This window comes from Pan troglodytes, chromosome 17 (genome assembly GCF_028858775.2).
Source record: "Pan troglodytes isolate AG18354 chromosome 17, NHGRI_mPanTro3-v2.0_pri, whole genome shotgun sequence".
NCBI classification, from domain to species: Eukaryota; Metazoa; Chordata; class Mammalia; order Primates; family Hominidae; genus Pan; species Pan troglodytes.
Window position 1 is genome coordinate 34,303,137 of NC_072415.2, and position 23,754 is coordinate 34,326,890.

At 42.0% G+C, this 23,754-nt stretch overlaps 2 protein-coding genes across 2 annotated transcripts in view; both read left to right on the forward strand.

Annotated features, from left to right (window-relative positions):
* IMPACT (impact RWD domain protein) overlaps window positions 1-9,843 on the forward strand; it is a 41,963-nt gene extending 32,120 nt beyond the window's left edge. The window contains exon 12 of the mRNA XM_016933471.4: window positions 9,516-9,843. The gene's annotated coding sequence lies outside the window, so the exon portion shown is untranslated. The remainder of the gene's footprint in view (window positions 1-9,515) is intronic.
* HRH4 (histamine receptor H4) lies at window positions 95-21,583 on the forward strand. The gene is made up of 3 exons (XM_523890.7): window positions 95-1,624; window positions 9,516-9,679; window positions 17,492-21,583. Exons 1-3 carry the CDS (start codon window positions 1,432-1,434, stop codon window positions 18,305-18,307), a joined length of 1,173 nt encoding a protein of 390 aa, XP_523890.3. The 5' UTR covers window positions 95-1,431; the 3' UTR covers window positions 18,308-21,583.
* The last annotated feature ends 2,171 nt before the right edge of the window (window positions 21,584-23,754 follow it).

The window sequence follows — 23,754 nt, forward strand, 5'->3', positions numbered from 1 at the left end:
TAATTGGATTTAACACATTGTAAGTTTTACATTGTTGGGTACTGGATATTTTTATGTTATATAAATATTCTTGAGCTGTGTTCAGGGTTGCAATTAAGCTACTTGGAAACAGTTTGATCCTTTCAGGTTTTGCTTTTAAGATTTGCTAGGAAGAACCCAATAAATGTTTAGTATAGGGCTAATTATTCCTGACTACTGAGGCAAGACCCTTCTGAGTATACTGCCCAACGTCCCATGAATTAGGAACTTTTTCCATTTGGCTAATGGGAGCAGGCACTATAACCAGCCCTCTGTGAGCATTGGGTGCTATTGCCTCTAATATTTTTGAGTGGTTCTTTTTCTTGCCTAAAAACAGTTCCTCCACAAGTGCTAATCAGTACTCTGGTGAATACTGGAAGGGGGTCCTCTGCAGATCTCTGGAGTTCTGCTCAGTGTGGCTCTGCAGTTCAGAATCCTCTCTGGTACTCCTGTACTCTCAACTCCATTTCCTCATCCCAGGGAGTCTCCTGGGCTCTGCCTGGATTTCCCCTCTCTGCCCATGCCCTGGGAACTCTCAAGATAGTAAGGTGGGGCAACTGCAGACCTCATCCCTTCTCTCAGGGATCACTGTCCTTCCTTGTTAATGACAAGTGCCTTGAAAACCATTGTCTAGTTTTTTGGCTGTTTCAGATGGGACTGTGAAATTCAGCCCCTGTTACTCCATCATGGCCAGATGAGAATATTGAACTGAATCTACACGAGTTTTAAAAATGGCCTGGTGTGGTGGCTCATGCCTATAATCCCAGCATTTTGGGAGGCCGAGGTGGGCGGATCACTTTAGGTCATGAGCTCAAGACCAGCCTGGTCAATATGGTGAAACCCCATCTCTACAAGAAATAACAAAAATTAGCTGGGCATGGTGATGAGTGCCTGTAATCCCAGCTACTTGGAAGGCTGAGGCAGGAGAATCGCCTGAACCTGGGAGACAGAGGTTGCAATGAGCCGAGCTCACATCAGTGGCCTCCAGCCTGGGCAACAGAGTAAGACTCCATCTCCAAACAACAACAACAACAACAACAACAACAACAACAACAACAACAACAAAAATGAACCTTGTGTGAGCCCAATTTATTTCCTGTATAATGATTATATTTTATAGATATTACATGATTTTATTCTAATAATGGAGATGGATGAATCACAGTAAAATGTTTAAGGTAAAACATTTCACTGTTTTTTGGAAATACTTTCTCAGTGTCAGTTAAAGGGAAACTGTTACCACAAGCTTACTTTATCAAGAATCAGGAAGTACTATGAGATCAGCATTAGATTAAAACAGTGTTGTTTTGAGTGGAAGACTACACATTTTAGGTATGTGATTAGAAAACATACTTGTCAGAATTGTCTGGCTGGATTAATTTGCTAATTTGACCTTCTTCATCATTTGATGTGATGCCAGATACTAATAGCACAATCAATTTATCACTAAGCACTCGTGTTACTTTAGCATTTTTTATGTCCTTAGTAGCTTTTGCTATAATGCTAGGAAATGCTTTGGTCATTTTAGCTTTTGTGGTGGACAAAAACCTTAGACATCGAAGTAGTTATTTTTTTCTTAACTTGGCCATCTCTGACTTCTTTGTGGGTAAGTTATATGTCTTTATTTAAGACAATCTTTTCCAATTTTAATTTATTTCTAAAACCTTAAAATAAGCTTTTGTTATTTCAGGGGACTGTATACGACTGGGGAAAAATAAACACAAAAAGTTTAAGTATTAAATTTTGGAGGGGGCTATATGGCACTGTAAGGGAATGTTATACATACGTAAATCAGTGTGGTAGGGGAATTTTCAGCTGAAAACAGTTTATTTTCTTTTTATAGAATAAAGATAAGTCCAGTACAGCTCCAAAATTTTAATGTAAGAGTTACTTCTTTCTGGTGCTATTTTCCTCGTATGTTTAGGCTTATAAGTATTCCTCTTTAAGTAAATACGGTTTTGTTGATATCACAGTGTTGGAGTAATAAGAAATTATGTATATGCTAGTAACCAGTGCAATCAGAAAATAGCATATTCAGATCAATTAAATAATATGATTAATAGTGTTAATTTAATGATATGGCATAGAATTTTGTAAAATATACCCAACTGTAAACTGCCTTGCATATAATATGATATCATAGCATTATATCATCGTTAAGAGACCATAGAAATCAAACCAACTTTCTCTGAAAACACGCACTTTATAATTTTTCACTGCCTGATGCTTCTTATTTTTAAACAATGCTTATCATAATAAGTAGATGTACAGAAATGTCAGCTTATGATACTATTTTACAGGAGTTTCTAGTATAATTTAATCTGGCATATTCAGATTATTTTTGTTTATAACTACATAAAGCTTACATTTATTTTAAAGTGAAATAAACACATAAAATACTTAGTTCATTCCCTGGAATACAGTTGTTACTCAACAAATGTTAGTTCTCTTTTTTTTTTTTTTTTTAAATTTCTCTGCAGATATGGGTCAACCCCAATCTAGGTCACAAATGTTAGTATAGTATCTAGCCTGTATAATACTGCTAGGTATGCAAGCACTATTAGGTAATCAAGGGATCTATAGAAGATTAGATTAGTCTCTTCCAGTAAGTTTTTGATGTAGAAGAGTGGACAAGAGATGTTCAGAAATGACTATAGCAGTATAGAGTAACACGAGACCCCACGAAGACCTAAGAAGTGCTATGGTCACTTGGAGGAGGGATAAAGCACGTTTAGTTAGCGAATAAAGGCATTTAACATGAACTTTGAAAGATGGATAGAATTTCCATAGTCAGAGATAGGGCGAAGGATTCTTTGCTCCAAGAATGAGCAAAGGCATGCTGGTAGAAAATCATTGTGCTTATCTTCCTAAGGGTGAGTGAGCTTGGAGCTGGCTGGTGTGCAGACAGGTGCAGGGGAGCCGTAGAGATGAAGATGAAATCTATAAAGTGAGGGCCTTTAAATACCAGCGTGAGTGTGGAGTGGAATTTATTCAGCAGGCCTTGTGGAGATTTAAAGATTTTAAAACAGGAGAGTGGTTGAACAGATCAAAGCTTTACTTTAGAGACATCGGAAGAGCCATAGGAAATGGGGAAACTGGAGTGTGGGGCGGCATGGTTTCAGAGATGATCCTGCAGTAATCTAGGCAGAAATCATGCAGTTAGGACCTGAGCTAGGATGATTGGAAAGGAAGGCCAACAGGCAGAGCAGCTAAGGGTGTGGTTGGGCGGGAGAAGAGAAAGCTGAGTTAAAGATTGGGCTTCTGAGACTAAGAACGGTACGGTGCTCTTCAAAGAAACAGGAAGTATTTGGGCAGGACAGCTCTGGTTCTGATGTTGCACTGAAAGTTCTGGAGAAAAATTCTAGTTGGGGAGATTGATTTAGGAGTCATGGCATAGAAATGACACATAAAGGCAGCTAACCCATAAAGAAGTATTGAAAAAATGCACTATCTCCACATTTGTTTCCTCAATTCTGTCCCTTCAGGTAACCAACATTTGCTGCTTGATGTAGATCCTTCCACATCATTCTCTGTGCTCCCATAAACATGTACAAATACACGAGTTTATTTATGTGAACATAGAGAAAGTTCCACTATAAATATATGTATCCTTTGCTTCTTCCTTCTTCACAGGATCTTGTGACTTTTAGATGACAGTCATCACTTAAAATAGATGATGTGCTTTTACTAACCCAAAGGGAGTGAGGCCCTGACTGCCCCAGTTTTAGGGTGGGAAGGGTGAGGCAGCTGAGAGAGCCTGGGGCCTGAAGCTTTTGAATCAAGATGGTTCTAGGTAAAAATGTCTCCATGTCTGGCCCAAGGCCAGCATCATGGCAGTCCCACCCTCAAGGGCTTGAGCTTGTCTTTGGAAAATGGCCCTGCAGATGTAGTTATTCAGCAGTCCTGGTGATCTCCTCCATCAGCAGGTGGGTGAAGATATAATTCTGATAATTTCTTTTGCTCCTGATTAAAGGAGTTGGGTGCAGGTCAGAGTCTCCTTTCATCTGCCTGCCAGCCTCATCCCTCACATCTCCCCTGCCTCCTGCCAGAGGTCTGCATATTTAACGCAGGGCTCACCATGACACAGTCCCTGGGAGCTTTTTGTAACAGGATTCAAGTTTTCTGCCAGTGCTGTTCTTTCTCCTTTGCCATGCTGGGAAATGAACCTTTTGTCTCAGCCTGGAAGAAGGCGTGGACGTGGTGAGCATGCAGGGCAGAACTCGTGGGAGGTTTTCTGCAGCTGTAAGCCATTGATTCTTAACATTTGGGGTCATGAGATCCAGAGCTGCAGAGCCATGTGACCATGGCAGGGCAGATTAGACCCTCACATGTGCTTGGAACTGTGGCTTTGCTGGCTGAATGCCCTCTTCCCCCCAGGTTTCAGAACTGGCCCTCTACAGAGAATCTAAATTTGTGGCACCCAAGTTGCTAGCTTCTCAGGCTGAATTTACTGTTGAGAGCAAAGATTTATTGAGGAAAAATTCTAGTACTAGCTACACCGGACGTTATATAAATACACCTCATCTGTATACTATTCTGGGAAACATACTATCTATATCTACATCAATATCTATAAAAGTGTTACCATGTAACCAGTGTTTCCATTTGTGGGTACTTTCTTCTCATCCCCATGTTGTGTTGGCATTTGTGGCCTACATGACCATGTGACAGATGGCTGGACAGGATCTTCAGGGGATAAAGGTGGTTGCTGCTATCAGAGCCCGAACCAAGTGTTCAGGATGGCAGAATTTATCTTGATACCTGTATGCCTGAGTTCAAGACTCTTTTCTGGCCTTCTGTATTTATCTGCTCAGGCTTCCGTAACAAAATACCCTAGACTGGGTGGCTTAAACAACTGACATTTATTTTCTCACAGTTCTGGAGCTGGGGACATCCCAGATCAAGATTCTGGCCAATTTTGGTTCCTGATGAGGGCTGTCTTTCTGGCTTGCAGATGGCTGCCGTCTACCTGCGTCCTCAAGAGGCCTTTCTCTGAGTGCGCACAGAGAGAGAGAGTGAGCTCTCTGTTGTCTCCTCTTATAAGCACACTATTGGATCAGGGCCCCACTCTTATGAACTGTTTTACTCTTAATTTTGTCCTTGAAGGTCTTAGTTCCAAATATAGCCACTTGGGGGGTTAGAGCTCCAACATGTGAATTTGGGGAGGGCACATACACATTCAGGCCATAACACCCTCTGTGCACTCACCATCATCCACACATTCCTCTGGCGGCCCAAAGGATTTACTTGGGGATTTTAGCTCCTGCCATCTTTTGATTGCCATTTTCTCATGGAAGATGTAGCTTCTTAGCTGGCTTAGAAAGAAGGGACGATGCCAGATGGGTGGCAATTTTAAAGCAAACTGGGCTTCTCCATCCTCATCTATTTGTTCATCCAACAATTATTTCTTTTGAAGGAGGCACTTTCTGAGGTGCTGGGGATAGAGCAGTAAAAATACACGTGAAAATCCCTGCCCTCATGATGCTTCTATTTCTACTGGGAGCAGGGGCATGGAGACAGAAAATAAACAAGAAAAATAACTAAGACAAATTTTATAGTATTTTAGAGGGTGATAATTGCTACTGAAAAAAATGCAGAGAGGAGGGAAAGGGAGTGTGCTGGGAGTGGGGCTGCAATTTTAAAACTTGGAGCTAGAATTTACTGAGAAAGACACATTTGAAGCCTGGGCGTGGTGGCTCACATCTGTAATCCCAGCACTTTGAGAGGCCGAGGTGGGTGGATCACTTGAGGCCAGGAGTTCGAGACCAGCCTGGCCAATATGGTGAAACTCCAATCTCTACTAAAAATACAAAAATTAGCCGGGCGTGGTGGCGTGTGCCTGTAATCCCAGTTACTCAAGAGGCTGAGGCAGGAGAATCACCTGAACCCAGGAGGTGGAGGTTGCAGTGAGTTGAGATCATGCTACTGCACTCCGGCTTGGGTGACAGAGCCAGACTGCGTCAAAAAACAAACAAACAAAACAAAAAGGAAAGACATTTGAGCAAACAGAAGGCGCCCTTGGGGGAAGAGCATTTCACGCCAAGGAACAGCAGGTGCGCAGGATCTGAGGCAGAAGGGTGGGTGGTGCATTGGAGGCCAGAACGGCTGGGATGGAGTGATTGAGGGGTGAGAAGTAGGAGTGGGACTGCGGAGGTGGGGGCATATAGCTTGTTTTCTTTTACTTTTGTCTTAATCTTTTCAAGAAACTGGCTCTTAGTTTTACTTATCAGCTCCATTTGACCCGAAAACACAATTCCAGAATCGAAGGTGTAGAAACACTTCAGAGTAGGTATATTAGAGAAATAGTTCAGATTCCGTTTTTTTGCAACTCGTTCGGAATGAGCCACAGACATCTCTGTTGCTCAACAAGACAGAGGAACTGAGCATGACACAAGTACGGAAGCATTACCTAGAATGCAGGGTGACAGCACAGTGGGGGTTATGAAAACCAAAGGAATATCCTAGAGCCTGTCTTCAGCTAACCACTGTTTCCAGCAGCTCCTAGGCTTTCAAACACACCTTTCCTCTTTTGCGTAAATCAGAAAGCGTGTGACAAAGAGCATTTACCTCCCACCCCCTGCCCTGAACCTCTCAGTCAGTGGTGTCTAGAATGCATTACTAGTATCTCTCTTCTTTCTCATTCTGTGAAAGAAATGAGTTCCAGTGTTGAAAATACTCATGTTCGAACATTGGAAGCCACAACCGTGGGCTGAAATATAATAAATGTCTGTTTTGGGGATACTTTGATTTACCTCAAGTGGATCTGGTGACCTATATTATTTTATATATATATATATATATATATATATATATATATATATATATTTATTTATTTATTTTTGAGGCAGGGTCTCACTCTGTTGCCCAGGCTGGAGTGCAGTGGTGTGATCATGGCTCACTCCAGCCTTGACCTCCCTGGCTCAAATGATCCTCCTGCCTCAACCTCCTGGTTAGCTGGAACTACAGGCTTGTGCCATCATGTCCAGCTAATTTTTGTATTTTTTTTTTTTTTGTAGAAATAGGGTTTTGCCATGTTGCCCAGGCTGGTCTCCAACTCCTGAGCTCAAGTGAGCTACCTGCCTCAGCCTCCCAAGGTGCTGGAATTACAGGCATGAGCCACTACTCTCAGCCAGTGACCTATTTTATACCATAGACATACACACACATACCCTGGAGATGAAAGGCACCCTAAGGAAGTTTACTTATCATTAAAAATATAATTGAAACATGAAACAAACAGGTTATTTAAACTACATATAAGAACTGACCACGCAACTCTTCATCTCTGTGGTGTCTTGTACCTAGGGACAGAATACTAGGGTTTAGCATTACCTTCCACTGGTTCTGAAACCATGCCGTTATAGCCTCACGTGGTCTTGTTTTTGGAGAATGCAGGCTTTCCTTCTTCCTTTCCTTTTCCTTTATCATTACTATTCTTAATAATAGACTAATTTGGTTCTCATGAAAAAATGGGAATTCCTGGAAGTACCTGATACATTTGAAGTAACTCAACAAAGTAAGATTTCATCTCAGCTTCCACTTAATAGATCATATTCTTAGCAACTAATCACACCTGTCTGAAATGCCAATGCAATTAAAAACCCCTAAAAGCTAAAGGAAAAGGAACCTTGTTTCGTCACTTTTCAGTTAAGCAGTTTCTATGCTGGGCTGAATCACTGTGGTAGAGCTTATCTATTTGTTCATGCAGTGAAGAGTTGTAGGTAAAGTCAGAGGTTCTGAAATCACAATCCCTGGTTTCAGATGCAATCTTCTCCACTTGCTAGTTGAGTGGACCTTGGTCTAATTGTCTCTTTTCTGAGCTTTAGGTTCTTTAACTGTTAACTCAGCATGGTCCCTTCCTCACAAAGTTTCTATGAAGATGAAATGAGGTGACATTTGCAATGCACACAGCACAGGGTCTGCCATATGGTAATTGTATAAGACATATTAGCTGTTACTAATTTAAGTGAAATGTACAAGTCATTGGCCAACTCTAGAGGTTGTAGGAAATACAAAGATTGATTTGCGATATGACCCTAATCCTCAGGAGAGACAGACTAAAAAGATGACTATGATATAAAAGTAGAATGTAATTAATGCATGAGAGAGGGAAAGATGAGCAAAGAACCAGGAAAGTGCAGAGGACAGAGGGGTCACTTCCACTGAGGAAGCTCCAAGAAAGAGGGCATGGAGGAGGTCACTTTTTGGCCTCAGTGAAAAATGAGAAAGAAGTGAATGGACTTTTTATTTATTTTTTATTTTCATTTTTTTGAGACAGAGTTTTGCTCTGTCACCCAGGATGGAGTGCAGTGGCCCCATCTCAGTTCACTGCAACCTCCATCTCCCGGGTTCAAGCGGCTCTCCTGCCTCAGCCTCCTGAATAACTGGGATTACAGGCGTGCACCACCATGCCCAGCTAATTTTTGTATTTTTAGTAGAGATGAGGTTTCACCATGTTGGGCAGGATGGTCTTGAACTCCTGACCTCAGTTGATCCACCTGCCTCGGCCTCCCAGAGGGCTGGGATTACAGGTGTGGGCCACTGTGCCCGGCCTGAATTGACTTTTTAGTAGAAGACAGGTGGACATTTTGGGAAGAAAGAATGATGTTGGCAGAGAAAAAAGAGATGTGAAAATGTGCCATGTGTTTGGGGGAAGGGTGGTCCATCCTGTTGGGGTTAGAGCATGAAAAAAGTAAAGATGATTTATGCTGCCTGTGGCTAGAAATACAAGACCTGTACTTAATTTGGAAAGTAGAAAGGAGCCATTGAAAGTACAGCCACCCCTTGGTGTCTGTGGGGGGTTTGTTCCAGGAATCCCCTTAGATAGCAGAATCCAAGAAAGCTGAAGTCCCTGATATAAAATGCTGTAGTATTTCCATATAACCTATGTACATCCTCCCATATACTTTATTATTTATTATTATTTTTAATAATAAAGATGGGGTTTCACCATGTTGCCCAGGCTAGTTACGAACTCCTGTCCTCAAGTGATCCACTCACCTTGGTCTCTCAAAGTGCTGGGATTACAGGCGTGAGTTACCACACCCGGCCCCTCCCGTATACTTTAAATCATCAGTAGATTATGTATAATACCAAAGACAATGTGAGTGCTATGTAAATAGTTGTTATACTGTAGTGTTTAGAGAATAATGACCAGAAGTCATTACCATTAGTTAAAGTCTATACATGTCCAGTACAGATGCAGTTTTTTTCCAAATATTTTCTATCTGTGGTTGGTTGAATCCACAGATGTAGAATTCATGGATAAAGAGGGCCCACTGTGCAATGTTCATGACCCCTCTTCTAAAAATGGCGTTTAAGGAGTGTGTAGAAAATCAGTCCTGAGCTGCTCGATGAAATACCGTGAATTTCTAAATTAGAGACAAATCATTCGTAGTGAATTCAGATATGTCATTGTGTTGTGTAGCCATTAAAACATGCCCATTTGTGTTCATTGATGTGCGCTATGTTTTTACACTTATGTTTTCCCTGTGCAGGTGTGATCTCCATTCCTTTGTACATCCCTCACACGCTGTTCGAATGGGATTTTGGAAAGGAAATCTGTGTATTTTGGCTCACTGCTGACTATCTGTTATGTACAGCATCTGTATATAACATTGTCCTCATCAGCTATGATCGATACCTGTCAGTCTCAAATGCTGTAAGTCAAAATGTTAATTTATCCCCCTTAGAAGATTATGTAAATGTATATGATGGGTCCTCAAGCAAAAATTCTTTTAAGCCTAATTGTTAATTTAATTGACAGGCCTTAGAGGAACCCTATCCTTTTGTTGTCTGGCATAAAGTTCTTGCTGGTTGTTAGTTTGTGTGACTTGGATAATTCACTCACCTATGCGCCATTGAAATGGGAAGGAATCAAAGAAAACCCAAGGCAAGTTGTCCCAACTGGTATACTAAGTCTATAGTAGATTGGATAGACATGACATTCATGACAGTTTTATGGCTTCTACTCCACAGACATATGGAGTATATGACCTGAATATATTCCTCGGAATGGAACTTGGAGGGCAGTAGAAAGAATCCCATACTTTGAAATGTGATGAGAAAATCAATTCTGAATGGCCAAACGAAAAGACAGTATATAGGGAAGCTACAGTTTACACAGTGGGACCAGCCAGAAAGATCAAGTCCTCATGCCCTTTTAGAACCTGGGCCAAGAAAGGTGGAACTTACTCAAGATTTGGAATAGCCTCATCTACGAGTTAGTGGAAATTTTTAAGTCAGCTAAATTTCTCAGCAATGGATCAAAAGAGAAAATAAGGTTGAAGTAAGGACAAGGGGGCCATAGAAATGTGGGGCAGTGATCTGAAACCTTTGAGGCCTAGGTGGGAAACTTCCTTCACTCCCCTCTCAGGGACCCAACTCTGGGGGACTACTGTGTGACAGGCATTTTGCTAAGTGCTGGGATACAGAAGTGAATATGCAGAGTCTCCATTTCATTTTTCTTTCCAACTTTTGTTTTGGTCTCAGGGGTACGTGTGCAGGTTTGTTACATGAGTAAGCTGCATGTCGCGGGGGTTTTGGTGTAGGGATTATTTTGTCACCCGGGGAATGAGCACAGTATCTGATCGGTAGTTTTTTGATCCTCTCCCTCCTCCCACCCACCACCCTCAGGTGGGCCCCGGTATCTATTGTTTCTTTTTTTGTGTGAGTCTGTATTTTTGACGAGCATAGTCATCTACGTGGAGGCAGATCCAGGAACAAATCGGTTCAGTACAATGGACTAAGTGCTGTCCTGGGGTGTTGAGAGGACAGTGACAGCTCTAGCCTGGGACGATTGTGCAGCTGGAGGTTGACAGGATTGGAAGGTGTATTAGATCAGGCATAGATAAACTGCTGTGACAAAGAGTCTCCAAAATGTGGAGGCTTAAGCAAGATAAATGTTTATTTTTCTCTTACGTAACAGTCCATGAAAGAGTGGATTCTCTGCTCCAGGAACTCACCCAGGAACCCTGCTGGCAGGGTGGCTCTGCACCCTTTGGGGCAGGGACTGGCAAACTTTCATTATCAAGAGCCAGATAGCAAATAATTTGGCTTTGTAGAACCTACTGTTTCTGTTGCAACTGCTCAAATGTGCCATTGTAGCCCCCAAACAGCCATAGATGATATATACAAAAGTGTACTTGGCTCTGTTCCAATAAAACTTTATTTGCCCAAACAGGTGGTGGGCCACATTTGTTTCTCTATTTTTTTTTTTTTTTTTTTTTTTTTGGAGACAGGGTCTCACTGTGTCACCCAGGCTGGAGTGCAATGGCATGATCTTGGCTCACTGCAACCTCTGCCTCCCAGGTTCAAGTGATCCTCCTGCCTCAGCCTCCCGAGTAGCTGGGATTACAGGTGCATGCCACCATGCCTGGCTAATTTTTGTATTTTTAGTAGAGATGGGCTTTCACCATGTTGGCCAGGCTGGTTTTGTACTCCTGATCTCATGTGATCCACCTGCCTCTGCCTCCCAAAGTGCTGGGATTACAGGCAAGAGCCACTGCGCCTAGCCCATATTTGTTTCACGGGCAGTAGTTTTCTGGCCTCTGCTTTAGTCCATTCTCCTCCTCTGCATGGCCAAAGTCAGGTTGTTGTCATACTAGATTCTAGGAAAGGGAAGAAGTCCAGAGCAAGGGATTTTTTTTTTTAACCAAGTAGTGCAGAGTCACACAGTTATTTCCACTTACATTTTATTGGTGAAACTTAGTCACATGGTCCCATCTCGCCACAAAGGAAGCTGGGAAACTCTAGTCGAGCCACCACATAGTCAGGAAGGAGGGGAGAATGGATGTGGGAGGACAGCCAGCTATGTCTCCTCCTTAGCATCACATACTTCATTGGTGCCAGGGACCACTGCAGTTTGTATTGTATGCGGAGAGTGCAGATCAGCTTGGATTAACAATTCAAATGCCTATAGTTTCATATTTTTCAAACTGCTGGCCTTGGCCCATTATTGATTTATGAAATCAATTTAGTGGGTTGTGACCTTTTTTTTTTTTCATTAAAAAAATATGGAATGAAACAGAATAGAACAGCTGAGCATGTTGGCTCACGCTTGTAGTCCCAGCACTTTGGGAGGCCAAGGCAGGTGGATTTCTTGAGGTCAGGAGTTGGAGACCAGCCTGGCCAATATGGTGAAACCCCGCCTCTACTAAAAATACAAAAAAATTAGCCAGGCATGGTGGCGCTTGCCTGTAATCCCAGCTAGTTGGGAGGCTGAGGAAGGAGAATTGCTTGAACCCGGGAGGCGGAGGTTGCAGTGAGCTGAGATTGCACCATTGCACTCCAGCCTGGGTGTCACAGCAAGACTCCATCTCAAAAAAAAAAAAAAAAAAAAAAAAAGAAATGGAATAGAACAAAATAAAAAATTAGAAACCTTCAGATTATCTTGTACATAATAAAAGTAAATACTGTTTTATGAATACTTCCATCTGTGTGCTTGGTTGTGATGTACAATATAATTTTACTTTAGATCACAGTCAAGTGTTTGAAAAATAATGCTCTAATTCAGAATCTTTCCCATTTGTACTTTCAAAATTTCCTTTCTTTCTGAGTTAACATTTCCTTTTAATCTCCACTGGATGTTCCTAGGGCTTCCTTCTCTAGATGTCCCAGCTTTTGAATTTACTCTCAGGTTTGTGGGCAGAAAAGGGACAGCTTACCCAGTTGGGAAAAGTGCTTAGAGGTTACAGAGAGATGAGGGATGATGCCCAGGGGAATGTAGACTTTCTTTTTGTTTTTTTGTTTTTATTTTTATTTTTATTTTTATTTCTTTGAGACAGAGTCTGGCTCTGTCGCCCAGGCTGGAGTGCAGTGACATGATCTCTGCTCACTGCAAACTCCCCCTCCCGGGTTCAAGCCATTCTTGTGCCTCAGCCTCCTGAGTAGCTGGGATTACAGGCGCGTGCCAGCACGCTTGGCCAATTTTTGTATTTTTAGTAGAGATGGGGTTTTGCCATGTTAGCCAGGGTGATTTCGAACTCCTGACCTCAAGTGATCCGCCCCCCTCAGCCTCCCAAAGTGCTAAGATTACAGGCATGAATCACCATGCCCGGCCTGTTTTTTGTTTTTAAATCCTGGTCTTGCCTCGAGTAATTCCCCTGGAAATTCAGGCTGTAAACTTGGTGAGGGATGGGTTGGCTAGATCCTGGGTCCCCAGTGCACAGCACAGAGTAGAATACATAGGGTTCCACAAATGAATGTATGGATGCTGGCAGGGGTGCTCAGGCAGACCTTGTACCTCTGCTGGCGAATAGTTCAAATGCAGCCGTGTGAAAACAGAAGGAAGCCTTCAAAGACACTGGGATCCCATAGGAAGTGGCAGTGGGGAAGCTGAACTCTTACTGTAGCTGAAAGTACAGGAGACAGTGTGATAGGGGAAAGGGATGGGTGGCCTGGGAAATGGAAATCTGACAATAATTTGGAAAAGAAAAGCCCAGTGCAGGTGGAGCACATGATTACAGTCCTCAGAGAGGTTTTCTGGAGGTGCAGATTCCATGTGGCTGAAGTCAGAGTTGGGTGGGGAAGGAGAACAGCAGGGCTTCATGGTAGCTGGAGGGAATGGGAATTAAAATGTACAAAAAGGGTTTGGCGTGGTGGCTCATGCCTGTAATCCCAGGGCTTTGGAAGGCCGAGGCTGGCAGATCACTTGAGGTTAGGAGTTCAAGACCAGCCTGGCCAACATGGCAAAACGCAGTCTCTACTAAAAATACAAAAATCAGCCGGGCTTGGTGGCGGGCGCCTGTAATCCCAGCTACTCGAGAGACTGAGGCAGGAGAATCACTTGAACCCAGGAGGCAGAGGCTGCAGTGAGCCAAGATCGCACCACTGCACTCCAGCCTGGGCGACAGAGCAAGACTCTGTCTCAAAAAAAAAAAAGTACAAAAAAGCATACAGAATTAAGATAGGAAAAGAAGGGTATTTCTTTACCTGCAGATGAAGAAAGAAACTTGACAGTAAAATCAAGACCACAGGAAATCTCATGGCTGGGAGGACACGCTGGGGCATTGTGTTTATTTGCTGGGGCTACCAAAACAAGACCACAAACTGGGTTGCTGAAAACAACAGGAATTTATTCTGTCACGGTCCTGGAGACTAGACATTTGAAATCAAGGTGCTGACAGGGCCATCCTTTCTCAGAAGGCTTCAGGACACCTTGTTCTGTGCCTGTCTTTTAGCTGCTGGTGTTGCCAGCAACCCCTGGCATTCCTTGGCTTGTAGATGCGTCCCTCCAGTCTTTACATCTGTTGTAACGTGGTGGTGTCTCCCTGGGTCTGTGTCTGTGTCTCTGTTTTCTCTTCTTATGAGAACATATTAGACAGGGTGACCCCTAATTCAGTGTGACCTCGTCTTAACTGGATTACATCTGCAAACACCATATTTCCAAATAAGGTCACATTCACAGGTACTGAGGGGTTTAGGACTTCACCATACCTTTTTGGGGGACATAATTTAACCCACAACAGGCACTTAGAATGGTCCTGAAATCCATCTCATTATGAACACCAACAAGTTCTAGTAGGCCGCTCGGCCTCACCAAAGAAACCTGATTGACAGAAGGTGTGGGTATTTTATTGGGGCGGGAAAAAAGTAGGGTAAGAGACAGTGTCCTGAATAATGGGCGTATTCTGTAGTGGGCAAGAGCTAGGCCGCTGCGGGATTTCAGGGACACCACTCCATGCAGCCTGGGTCCGGATTCAAGCAATGCTTGAGCTGTCTATCTTTCAAATATGCTCCCCAGAGATGCACAGATCAGCATCCTCTTCACAGCTCCTTGGCTGTCCATTATCTCAACTGACCTTATGCATAATGGAAGAGAGATCACTTTCCAACATATTGTGTTATATCATTACCAAGGCTGAGCAGAGCAATTAAAAAACTAAATGCAGCTTTAGCACCATCTGGGTATTGTTACCATCTTCATAATCATTAGATTTAGTGCAAGAGATGTATTAATTAGTGGCACAGGAAGCAGAAGGCAAAAAAAAAAAGTGTATCGCATGTGAGAGCTCGTGGTCAGCACCATATACATTTTAGCTTAGCCTCAGAAAGACCAGCAATTTGAGAGAGAAAAAAAAAAAAAACCAAGTCCACCTCCCTACAGTTAAAAAGAAAACTTAGTGTTTTTATTTTTAAATTATTAACTAGCTTTCTTTTACCTCCAGCCAATAGAGGTCTTAGCCTGTAGGATCCATCAAAGAAAGAGTGCTGGGCAATGCTGCACCCCTTTAAACCATGAGAAACCATTGCAGAACAAGACTTAAAATCTCACAGAACAAATATGACACAAGAAATAGAAAAAAGGAAAAGGAAGCATGTACCAATTTCATGAGTAGATCCATTTTTTTGCCTGTGAGTGAGGAAATCAGAGAAACATGGAACATGAAAGCTGAAAGGAACCTTGGAATCTTACTGATTTTTTTTTTTTTTTTTTTGAGACAGAGTCTCACTCTGTCACCAGGCTGGAGTGCAGTGGCTCCATCTCGGTTCACTGCAACCTCTGCCTCCCTGGTTTAAGCGATTCTTGTGCCTCAGCCTCCCGAGAGCTGGGACTACAGGTGCGAGCCACCATGCCAGGCTAATTTTTGTATTTTTGGTGGAGATGGGGTTTCACCATGTTGGCCAGGCTGGTCTTGATCTCCTGGCCTTGTGATCCGCCTGCCTCGGCCTCCCAAAGTGCTGGGATTACAGCCGTGAGCCACCGTGCTGGGCCGAAACCTTACTGATTTAAATGAGGTTCAGAGAGGTTGTCTGTTTCAGGTCACCTTAAAGAGTTCCTTATACCTCATAGAGTGATTGGTCTTAGCGGTCTTTAGATTTAGAAGACATTATTAAAGATTTCAAGATTGACATAAGGATTGTGGGTCCTGTGATGGGAGGGCAGTCCTCACTCATAGAATCTCATTTTCCTTTATAGAAGCCTGTCCTTGTGACCAAGGGGAGTTAGAATATTCTTCATCCTTAAAAAAGATGGTGGCACTAGCCACAGTCATATCTCTCAAAGTGGCTGGTCGTCACAGCTTTGACATTGTATTTGTCAGGTGGAAACACTTGCATCAAGAAGTAACGTGGGTGGGCTGGGTGGGCTCAAGTTTGTAATCACAGCACTTTGAGAGGCTAAGACAGGAGGATTACTTGAATCTAGGAGTTCGAGACCAGCATGGACAACATAGTGAGACATTACCTCTACAAATAACAAAAAAATGTAGCTAGGTGTGGTGGTGTACATTTGTGGTCCTAGCCACTTGGGAGGCTGAAGCAGGAGGATCACTTGAGCCTAGGCAGTCAAGGCTGCAGTGAGCTGTGATTGTGCCACTGCACTGCAGCCCTGGGCAACAGAACGAGACCCTGTCACAAACAAACAAATGAACAAACAAACAAATACCAAGAAGTGACTTGGTAATGCTTAATAGCAATGTAGTATTTATCTGCAGCAGGTTTAAAAATCCTTTTTGGGCCAGGTGCGGTAGCTCACATGTGTAATCCAAGCACTCTGGGAGGCTGAGGTGGGCAGATAACCTGAGGTCAGGAGTTTGAGACCAGCCTGGTCAACATGGTGAAACCCCATCTCTACTAAAAATATAAAAATTAGCCAGGTGTGGTGGTGGGTACCTGTAATCCCAGCTATTCAAAAGGCTGAGGCAGGAGAATTGCTTGAACCTGGGAAGTGGTGGTTGCAGTGAGCCGAGATTGCACCATTGCACTCCAGCCTGGGTGACAAGCATGAAACTGTCTCAAACAAATAAAATAAAATAAAAACTAAAAAAAAAAAAGTCTTTTTGTCTGTGGTTAATCTTCTTGGGAGTGATGAGAGTCTTTCTGTTTTTGATTCCACCTTGAAGTCTAAGCAAAAACCACAGAGTAGATGCTTTCTGTATATTGGAATCAGATAAGGCAATGGCTTTCAAACTCTTTTGACTGTGACCACAGTGAGAAATGGATTTGGTGCTGTGATTCAGAGAAACTGCATTTCTCTTTATTTATATATATGTATCTCTATTCCCAAAGACATATTGCTTTATTTGATGAAACATCATTAAAGAACACCTACCCTCACTATATGTGATGCATTCTGACATCAACTATTCTATTTCATGAAAAAGATCTGGTCATGCTCAGCCTGAAGATTGAGCAATACTGTGGTAAGGTGCGTCCAACTTCAGTTGTTTGACATTCAGATTAGTGTCAATTAGGAAAAACTGCTTTCTTATTTTACATACTGGCCTTCTATAGTATTCAGGGATTTAACCTTGAAGGTAACAGTCTTCTCCCCTGAAAACCATTAAGAAAGTCTGCCTCTTGGTCCAGGCTCCACTGAAGTCAAACCCTCTGTCCTGGTCCACATCGTGATACCCAGGTTAGTTAATGTCTCCATCCTTTGCACATCCCTGAAATTTCTAAGGATCTATGAGATACTTTATGCATTCAATATACACATTCATTATATTGAAAATAATTTGGTTTCTTCTAGGTGTCTTATAGAACTCAACATACTGGGGTCTTGAAGATTGTTACTCTGATGGTGGCCGTTTGGGTGCTGGCCTTCTTAGTGAATGGGCCAATGATTCTAGTTTCAGAGTCTTGGAAGGATGAAGGTAGTGAATGTGAACCTGGATTTTTTTCGGAATGGTACATCCTTGCCATCACATCATTCTTGGAATTCGTGATCCCAGTCATCTTAGTCGCCTATTTCAACATGAATATTTATTGGAGCCTGTGGAAGCGTGATCATCTCAGTAGGTGCCAAAGCCATCCTGGACTGACTGCTGTCTCTTCCAACATCTGTGGACACTCATTCAGAGGTAGACTATCTTCAAGGAGATCTCTTTCTGCATCGACAGAAGTTCCTGCATCCCTTCATTCAGAGAGACAGAGGAGGAAGAGTAGTCTCATGTTTTCCTCAAGAACCAAGATGAGTAGCAATACAATTGCTGCCAAAATGGGTTCCTTCTCCCAGTCAGATTCTGTAGCTCTTCACCAAAGGGAACATGTTGAACTGCTTAGAGCCAGGAGATTAGCCAAGTCACTGGCCATTCTCTTAGGGGTTTTTGCTGTTTGCTGGGCTCCATATTCTCTGTTCACAATTGTCCTTTCATTTTATTCCTCAGCAACAGGTCCTAAATCAGTTTGGTATAGAATTGCATTTTGGCTTCAGTGGTTCAATTCCTTTGTCAATCCTCTTTTGTATCCATTATGTCACAAGCGCTTTCAAAAGGCTTTCTTGAAAATATTTTGTATAGAAAAGCAACCTCTACTATCACAACACAGTCGGTCAGTATCTTCTTAAAGACAATTTTCTCACTTCTGTAAATTTTAGTCTCGATCTCACCTAAATGAATCAGGTCTGCCCTTTATCTTGCCCTTTTCATTCTACCAACAGATCTGCACTTTGAAGTCAATGGAAAATTACTCCAGTGAATAATAGCAGTATAATATTATGACTTGAAAATATTTTTTGTAAACTTGTAGTCATAATAGTACTATATTCTTCTTAGTCCTCACCTCTTCCTTGTCTTTTAGATCTTAATTTCATGCTGATTACAAAAATCCAGTTTGGTTTTCTTTCTATGTTCCATGCATAATACAGTCTTAAGTGAATTTCTCTTTTTTTTACTTTATCATAATAGAAACTTATCCAGTTTGAGAATCATTCCCTAAAGCATGCAATAGGAAAAAGAACCTCCTGGCTGGGACTGCCCAACTCTGTTCTGATCAGTGGGTGGGTGAGGTAGGGTTTGAGTTGGCAAGAGCAGGGAACGGGCATGTGCCCAGGTGAGCTCCTGTGTGTGTCCAGATTTTATATTCCTAATCCCAGTAAGGAAGAAAGCGTAGTGTGGGAGAGGAGAGAGCTGATGACTGCAGTTCTCAAAGGTCCTCAGTGAAGTTATTTTGGAGGCCCTGGTGGTCACAGGATCAGAAGGCAAGGGATAAGCAGTGGTCACCAATGGTTGAAAGTATGGCTTGTCCCATTTCTTCCTGTTCTCTTTTTCCAGCTTCCACATCAGCTTCCTTTTTTGAGAACATATAGAAGAAGAAGGCTAAGAGATGGTGAAGAGACTACATGATTAAACTAGATAGACCTGGTATACAGTCACTGAACTAGTAGATGTCAATAATTATTATTTTTAAAAATTTTTATTTGTTGGCCAGGCATGGTGGCTCACGCCTGAAATCCCAGCACTTTGGGAGGCCAAGGTGGGCGGATCATGAGGTCAGGAGATCGAGACCATCCTGGCCAACATGGTGAAACCCCATCTGTACTAAAATACAAACAAGTAGCTGGTTGTGGCGCTGCATGCCTGTAGTCCCAGCTACTCGGGAGGCTGAGGCAGAGGAATTGCTTGAACCTGGGAGGCGGAGGTTGCCAGCCTGGCAACAGAACAAGACTCTGTCTAAAAAGAAAAAAATTTTTTTTTTTGTTTAAGGTGGCATCTTGCTCTATCTCCCAGGCTGGAGCGTAGTAATGCAATCATAGCTCACTGCAGCCTGGAACTCCTCAGCTCAAGCAATCCTGCTGCCTTGGCCTCCCGAGTATGTAGGACTACAGGTACTCGCCACCACACCTGGATAATTAAAAAATTATTTTTATAGAGATGAAGTCTCACCGTGTTGCCCAGCCTGGATGTCAATAATTATTTTTTTTAAAAAATTTTTAAAAAGGTTTTTTGAGACAGATTCTTGCTCTGTCACCCAGGCTGGAGTGCAGTAGCATGATCAGGGATCACTGCAACCTCTGCCTCCTGGGTTCAAGCGATTCTTGTGCCTAAGCCACCTGAGCAGCTGGGATTACAGGTGCATGCCACCATGCCTGGCTAATTTTGGTATTTTTAGTAGAGATGAGGTTTTGCCATTTTGGTCAGGCTGGAATTTTTTTTTTTTAAATTTTGATAAGACAGGGTATCGCCATATTGGCCAGACTGGTCTCAAACTCCTGGGCTGAAACAATCCTCCCGCCTTGGTCTCCCAAAGTGCTAGGATTATAGGCACAAGACACCACAATAATTATTGCCTGGATGTCAATTACTATTTTAAAATATTGTTGTATTTACTTAATGTCTTTAATGCATTTGCCCAATATTTTACATTGTACTGCTCAGAGGTATTCCTTTATTATGTGGTTAGTATAGGTTATACTTTGCTGACAATTCACATTTTATTAGTTTGGTTATGTTTTGTCCTTTTAAAAAATTTTCTTTTGAGATGGGGGTCTTGCTGTATTGCCCATGCAGGAGTGCAGTGGCACCCTCTCAGCTCACTGTAGCCCTGACTGCCTAGGCTCCAGCAATCTTCTTACTTCAGCCTCCGGAGTAGCTGGGACCACAGGCACTTGCCACCACGCCCCACTAAAAATTTTTTAAATTGTTGTCTTTCTTGAAGTGTTCTCTGCCTGTCTTTGTCACAAAATTTCATTTTTCTCATAGTTAATTTCGTCTCTCCGATAAGATTTTATTGGTGTTTCTTTTATAACTTGGAAGTTCTTACACCGTTTAGTGATTTTCATGTTTCTTAGAAACTTTAAACCTTTAACTTCAAACATTAAAATACAAGTCTTTTAATTACATGAGTGCTTAGAAATGTACGTAATGTTTATATACACTTATGCCTTACATTAAAGTTCAATATGAGAAATACATGTTTAACATTCAATAATAATCTTAAAAATTTGAGAAATAAACTCTCATAAATGCACACATTTTTATAAACTTGCTACTTGTCTGCTGTTGATCTTAACATTTATATAAATTACTAGTTGTGGATTTCATGTGATCACTGGGGGCTTGAACATTCATGGAATGGAGTGGTCCTATGAAAACTTATCCCAGTTGAACCTCAGGGGGTGCATGCCCAAGTATTCACATGTATTTTCTAAAGTATGTATATATAAAATATATATTGTATTTCATTCAATCTAAGATGCTGTCAAGATAAGACATATTGTTATTTTGTTTACTATATTAGTCTGTTTTCACGCTGCTGATAAAGACATACTCAAGACTGGGAAGAAAAAGAGGTTTAATGGACTTACAGTTCCACATGGGTGGGGAGGCCTCACAATCATGGTGGAAGGCAAGGAGGAGAAAGTCACTTCTTACATGGATGGCGGCAGGCAAGGAGATAGAGCTTGTGCAGGGAAACTCCCATTTTTAAAACCATCAGATCTTGTGAGACTCATTCACTATCACCAGAACAGCACAGAAAAGACCCACTGCCATAATCCAATCACCTCCCACCAGGTTCCTCCCACAACACATGGGAATTGTGGGAGTTACAATTCAAGATGAGATTTGGGTGGGGACACAGCCAAACCATATCATTTACCATTATGAAAGAGAAAATGCTGCAAATTGTCTGATACAATACTTTAAAAAATCACATTGACAATAAGCTTCATTCTGATTTTAGAGTTGAGTTGTGGACAATATGTGTCTTAGAAGTGATGAAGTATGATGTGTGTGTGATAAGTGAACCGAACGAGGCTAATTCTCTGTGAAACGAGAGTTTGAAAAATAAATCCTATGATGGTACATGCATATATTTATTAAACAAGTGTTTATTGAAGGTCTATCATGCATTGACTACTTATTGTAAAGTTACCCGTGAACCGTGCCAATAAGGTTTAGATTCTCCAGCAACAGGAATTTTCCTTTGGGCTTCTCTTAGTACACCACCAGGCACTCCATAGATGCTCAGTAGATGCTTACTGAAAAGGCATACTTGAGGCATTTTCATTCAAACAGAAGGTGAATCCTAGCTTTAAAATTCAAGTATTTAAAATTTGCACTAGAGGAACTTTAGAATATTTTTTCCATTATAATAAAAGTAATGTGTATTTATTGTAAGAAGAAAAGACAATACTAAAACAATTCATATATACAAAGAGTAGCCATAATTATTAGTTTGGTGAATGTATTAGTCTGTTCTAGCATTGCTATAAGGAACTACCTGAGACTGGGTAATTTATAAAGAAAAGAGGTTTAATTGACTCACAGGTCAGCAGGCTGTACAGGAAGCATGCCTGGGAGGCCTCAGGAAGCTTCAATCATGGCAGAAGGTGGAGACAAAGCAGGCATGTCTTACATGGCCAGAGCAGGAGGAAGAGAGAGAAGGGGAAGCTGCTACACACTTTTAAACAACCAGGTCTGTTGAGAACTCACTATCATGATACCAGCGAGGGGGAATCTGTCCCCATCATCCAATCACCACCAGGCCTCTCCTCCAACATGGGGGATTACAATTTGATATAAGATTTGGGCGGGGACACAAATCCAAACCATATCAGTGTAGATGTTTCTAAAGAAAAAAAATATATAATGTAATCTCATTTTTTGGAAACACATATTTGCATATATAAATTTCTAAAGATATCTTCAGGCAAATGCTTTCATAAAATGAAGCCTTCTGTTCTAGAATGAGTAATTACTGCTCTCTCCCCCAAACATGGCAGGCTTATAAAATCTGATTTTTAAATATTTATTTGCTCATCTTAAATCCAGATCCAAATCCACTGGCATAATTGGCAGAACATTCCTAAGAATATTGGCTTCTAAGTATTATCTTCAGTTGGTGTGTATAGAAATGACCCCTGAAGAGTGAAGAAGGGCTTTGGGATATAAATGCTGATTAGGAAAGACACTGTAGGTCAAGTGGTTTTTTTTGTTTGTTTTTTTGTTTTTGAGATGGAGTCTTGCTCTGTTGCCCAGGATGGAGTGCAACAGCGTGATCCTGGCTCACTGCAAACTCTGCCTCCCAGGTTCAAGCGATTCTCCTGCCTCAGCCTGCTGAGTAGCTGGGATTACAGGTGCCCACCACCACACCCAGCTAATTTTTGTATTTTTGGTAGAGACGGGGTTTCGCCATGTTGGTCAGGCTGATCTTGAACTCCTGACCTCAGGTGATCTGCCATCCTCGGCCTCCCAAAGTGGTGGGATTACAGGCGTGAGCCACCGAGCCCAGCTGGTTAAGTGTTTTTATGGGTCATGAAGCTTTCGACATAAGTAGCTGAAGTATCCTAATAGCAATTTTTTTTTTTGAGATGGATTCTCACTCTGTTGCCTGGGTTGGAGTGCAGTGGTGCAATCTAGGCTCACTGCAGCCTCTGCCTCCTGGTTTCAAGTGATTCTCTTGCCTCAGCCTCCTGAGTAGCTGGGTAGCTGGGATTATAGGTGCCTGCCAACAAGCCCCAGCTAATTTTTGTATTTTAGTAGAGACAGGGTTTCACCATATTGGCCAGGCTGGTCTTGAACTCCTGACCTCATGTGATCTGCCCACCTTGGCCTCCCAAAGTGCTGGGATTACAAGCATGAGCCACCACATCTGGCCCTAATTGGGATTTTACAGAACTATTTTTGTGGCTTTTCGGTAACAATTTTCCTGTAGTAAAGATCTTGGTATTTGAAGAAACCTTTTTTCACATTATGATTTCAGAAAAAGAAATTCTAGAATACAAATAAAATTTTTGGTCTAATAATTGCTATCAGTCAAAGTTGAATGAAGAAAAGAGAAACCATGTTAATTATTTCAAGCAGAAGAAATTTAATGCGGGGAATTGGTTAACCCAGAGATTAATACTTTGAGAAAAGAGCTAACATCTTAGGTATTGAGAGAATATAAGGGGAGAAGTGATGTTATCAAAATCTAGGATCTTGAAGAAGTATCTGGAGGACTGATGCTTGGATTTCTGATTGATTTGTGATGCTTTGTGGTTAGGGCTTGGGCATCCCAAGGGATGGGGCC

Excerpts from the sequence above, each read along its gene's own strand:
- HRH4 (XM_523890.7), top strand. The coding sequence starts at position 1,432 with ATGCCAGATACTAATAGCACAATCAATTTATCACTAAGCACTCGTGTT. Across the intron at positions 1,625-9,515 it reads CATCTCTGACTTCTTTGTGG|GTGTGATCTCCATTCCTTTG; the intron begins GTAAGTTATATG and ends TTCCCTGTGCAG. Across the intron at positions 9,680-17,491 it reads ACCTGTCAGTCTCAAATGCT|GTGTCTTATAGAACTCAACA; the intron begins GTAAGTCAAAAT and ends GGTTTCTTCTAG.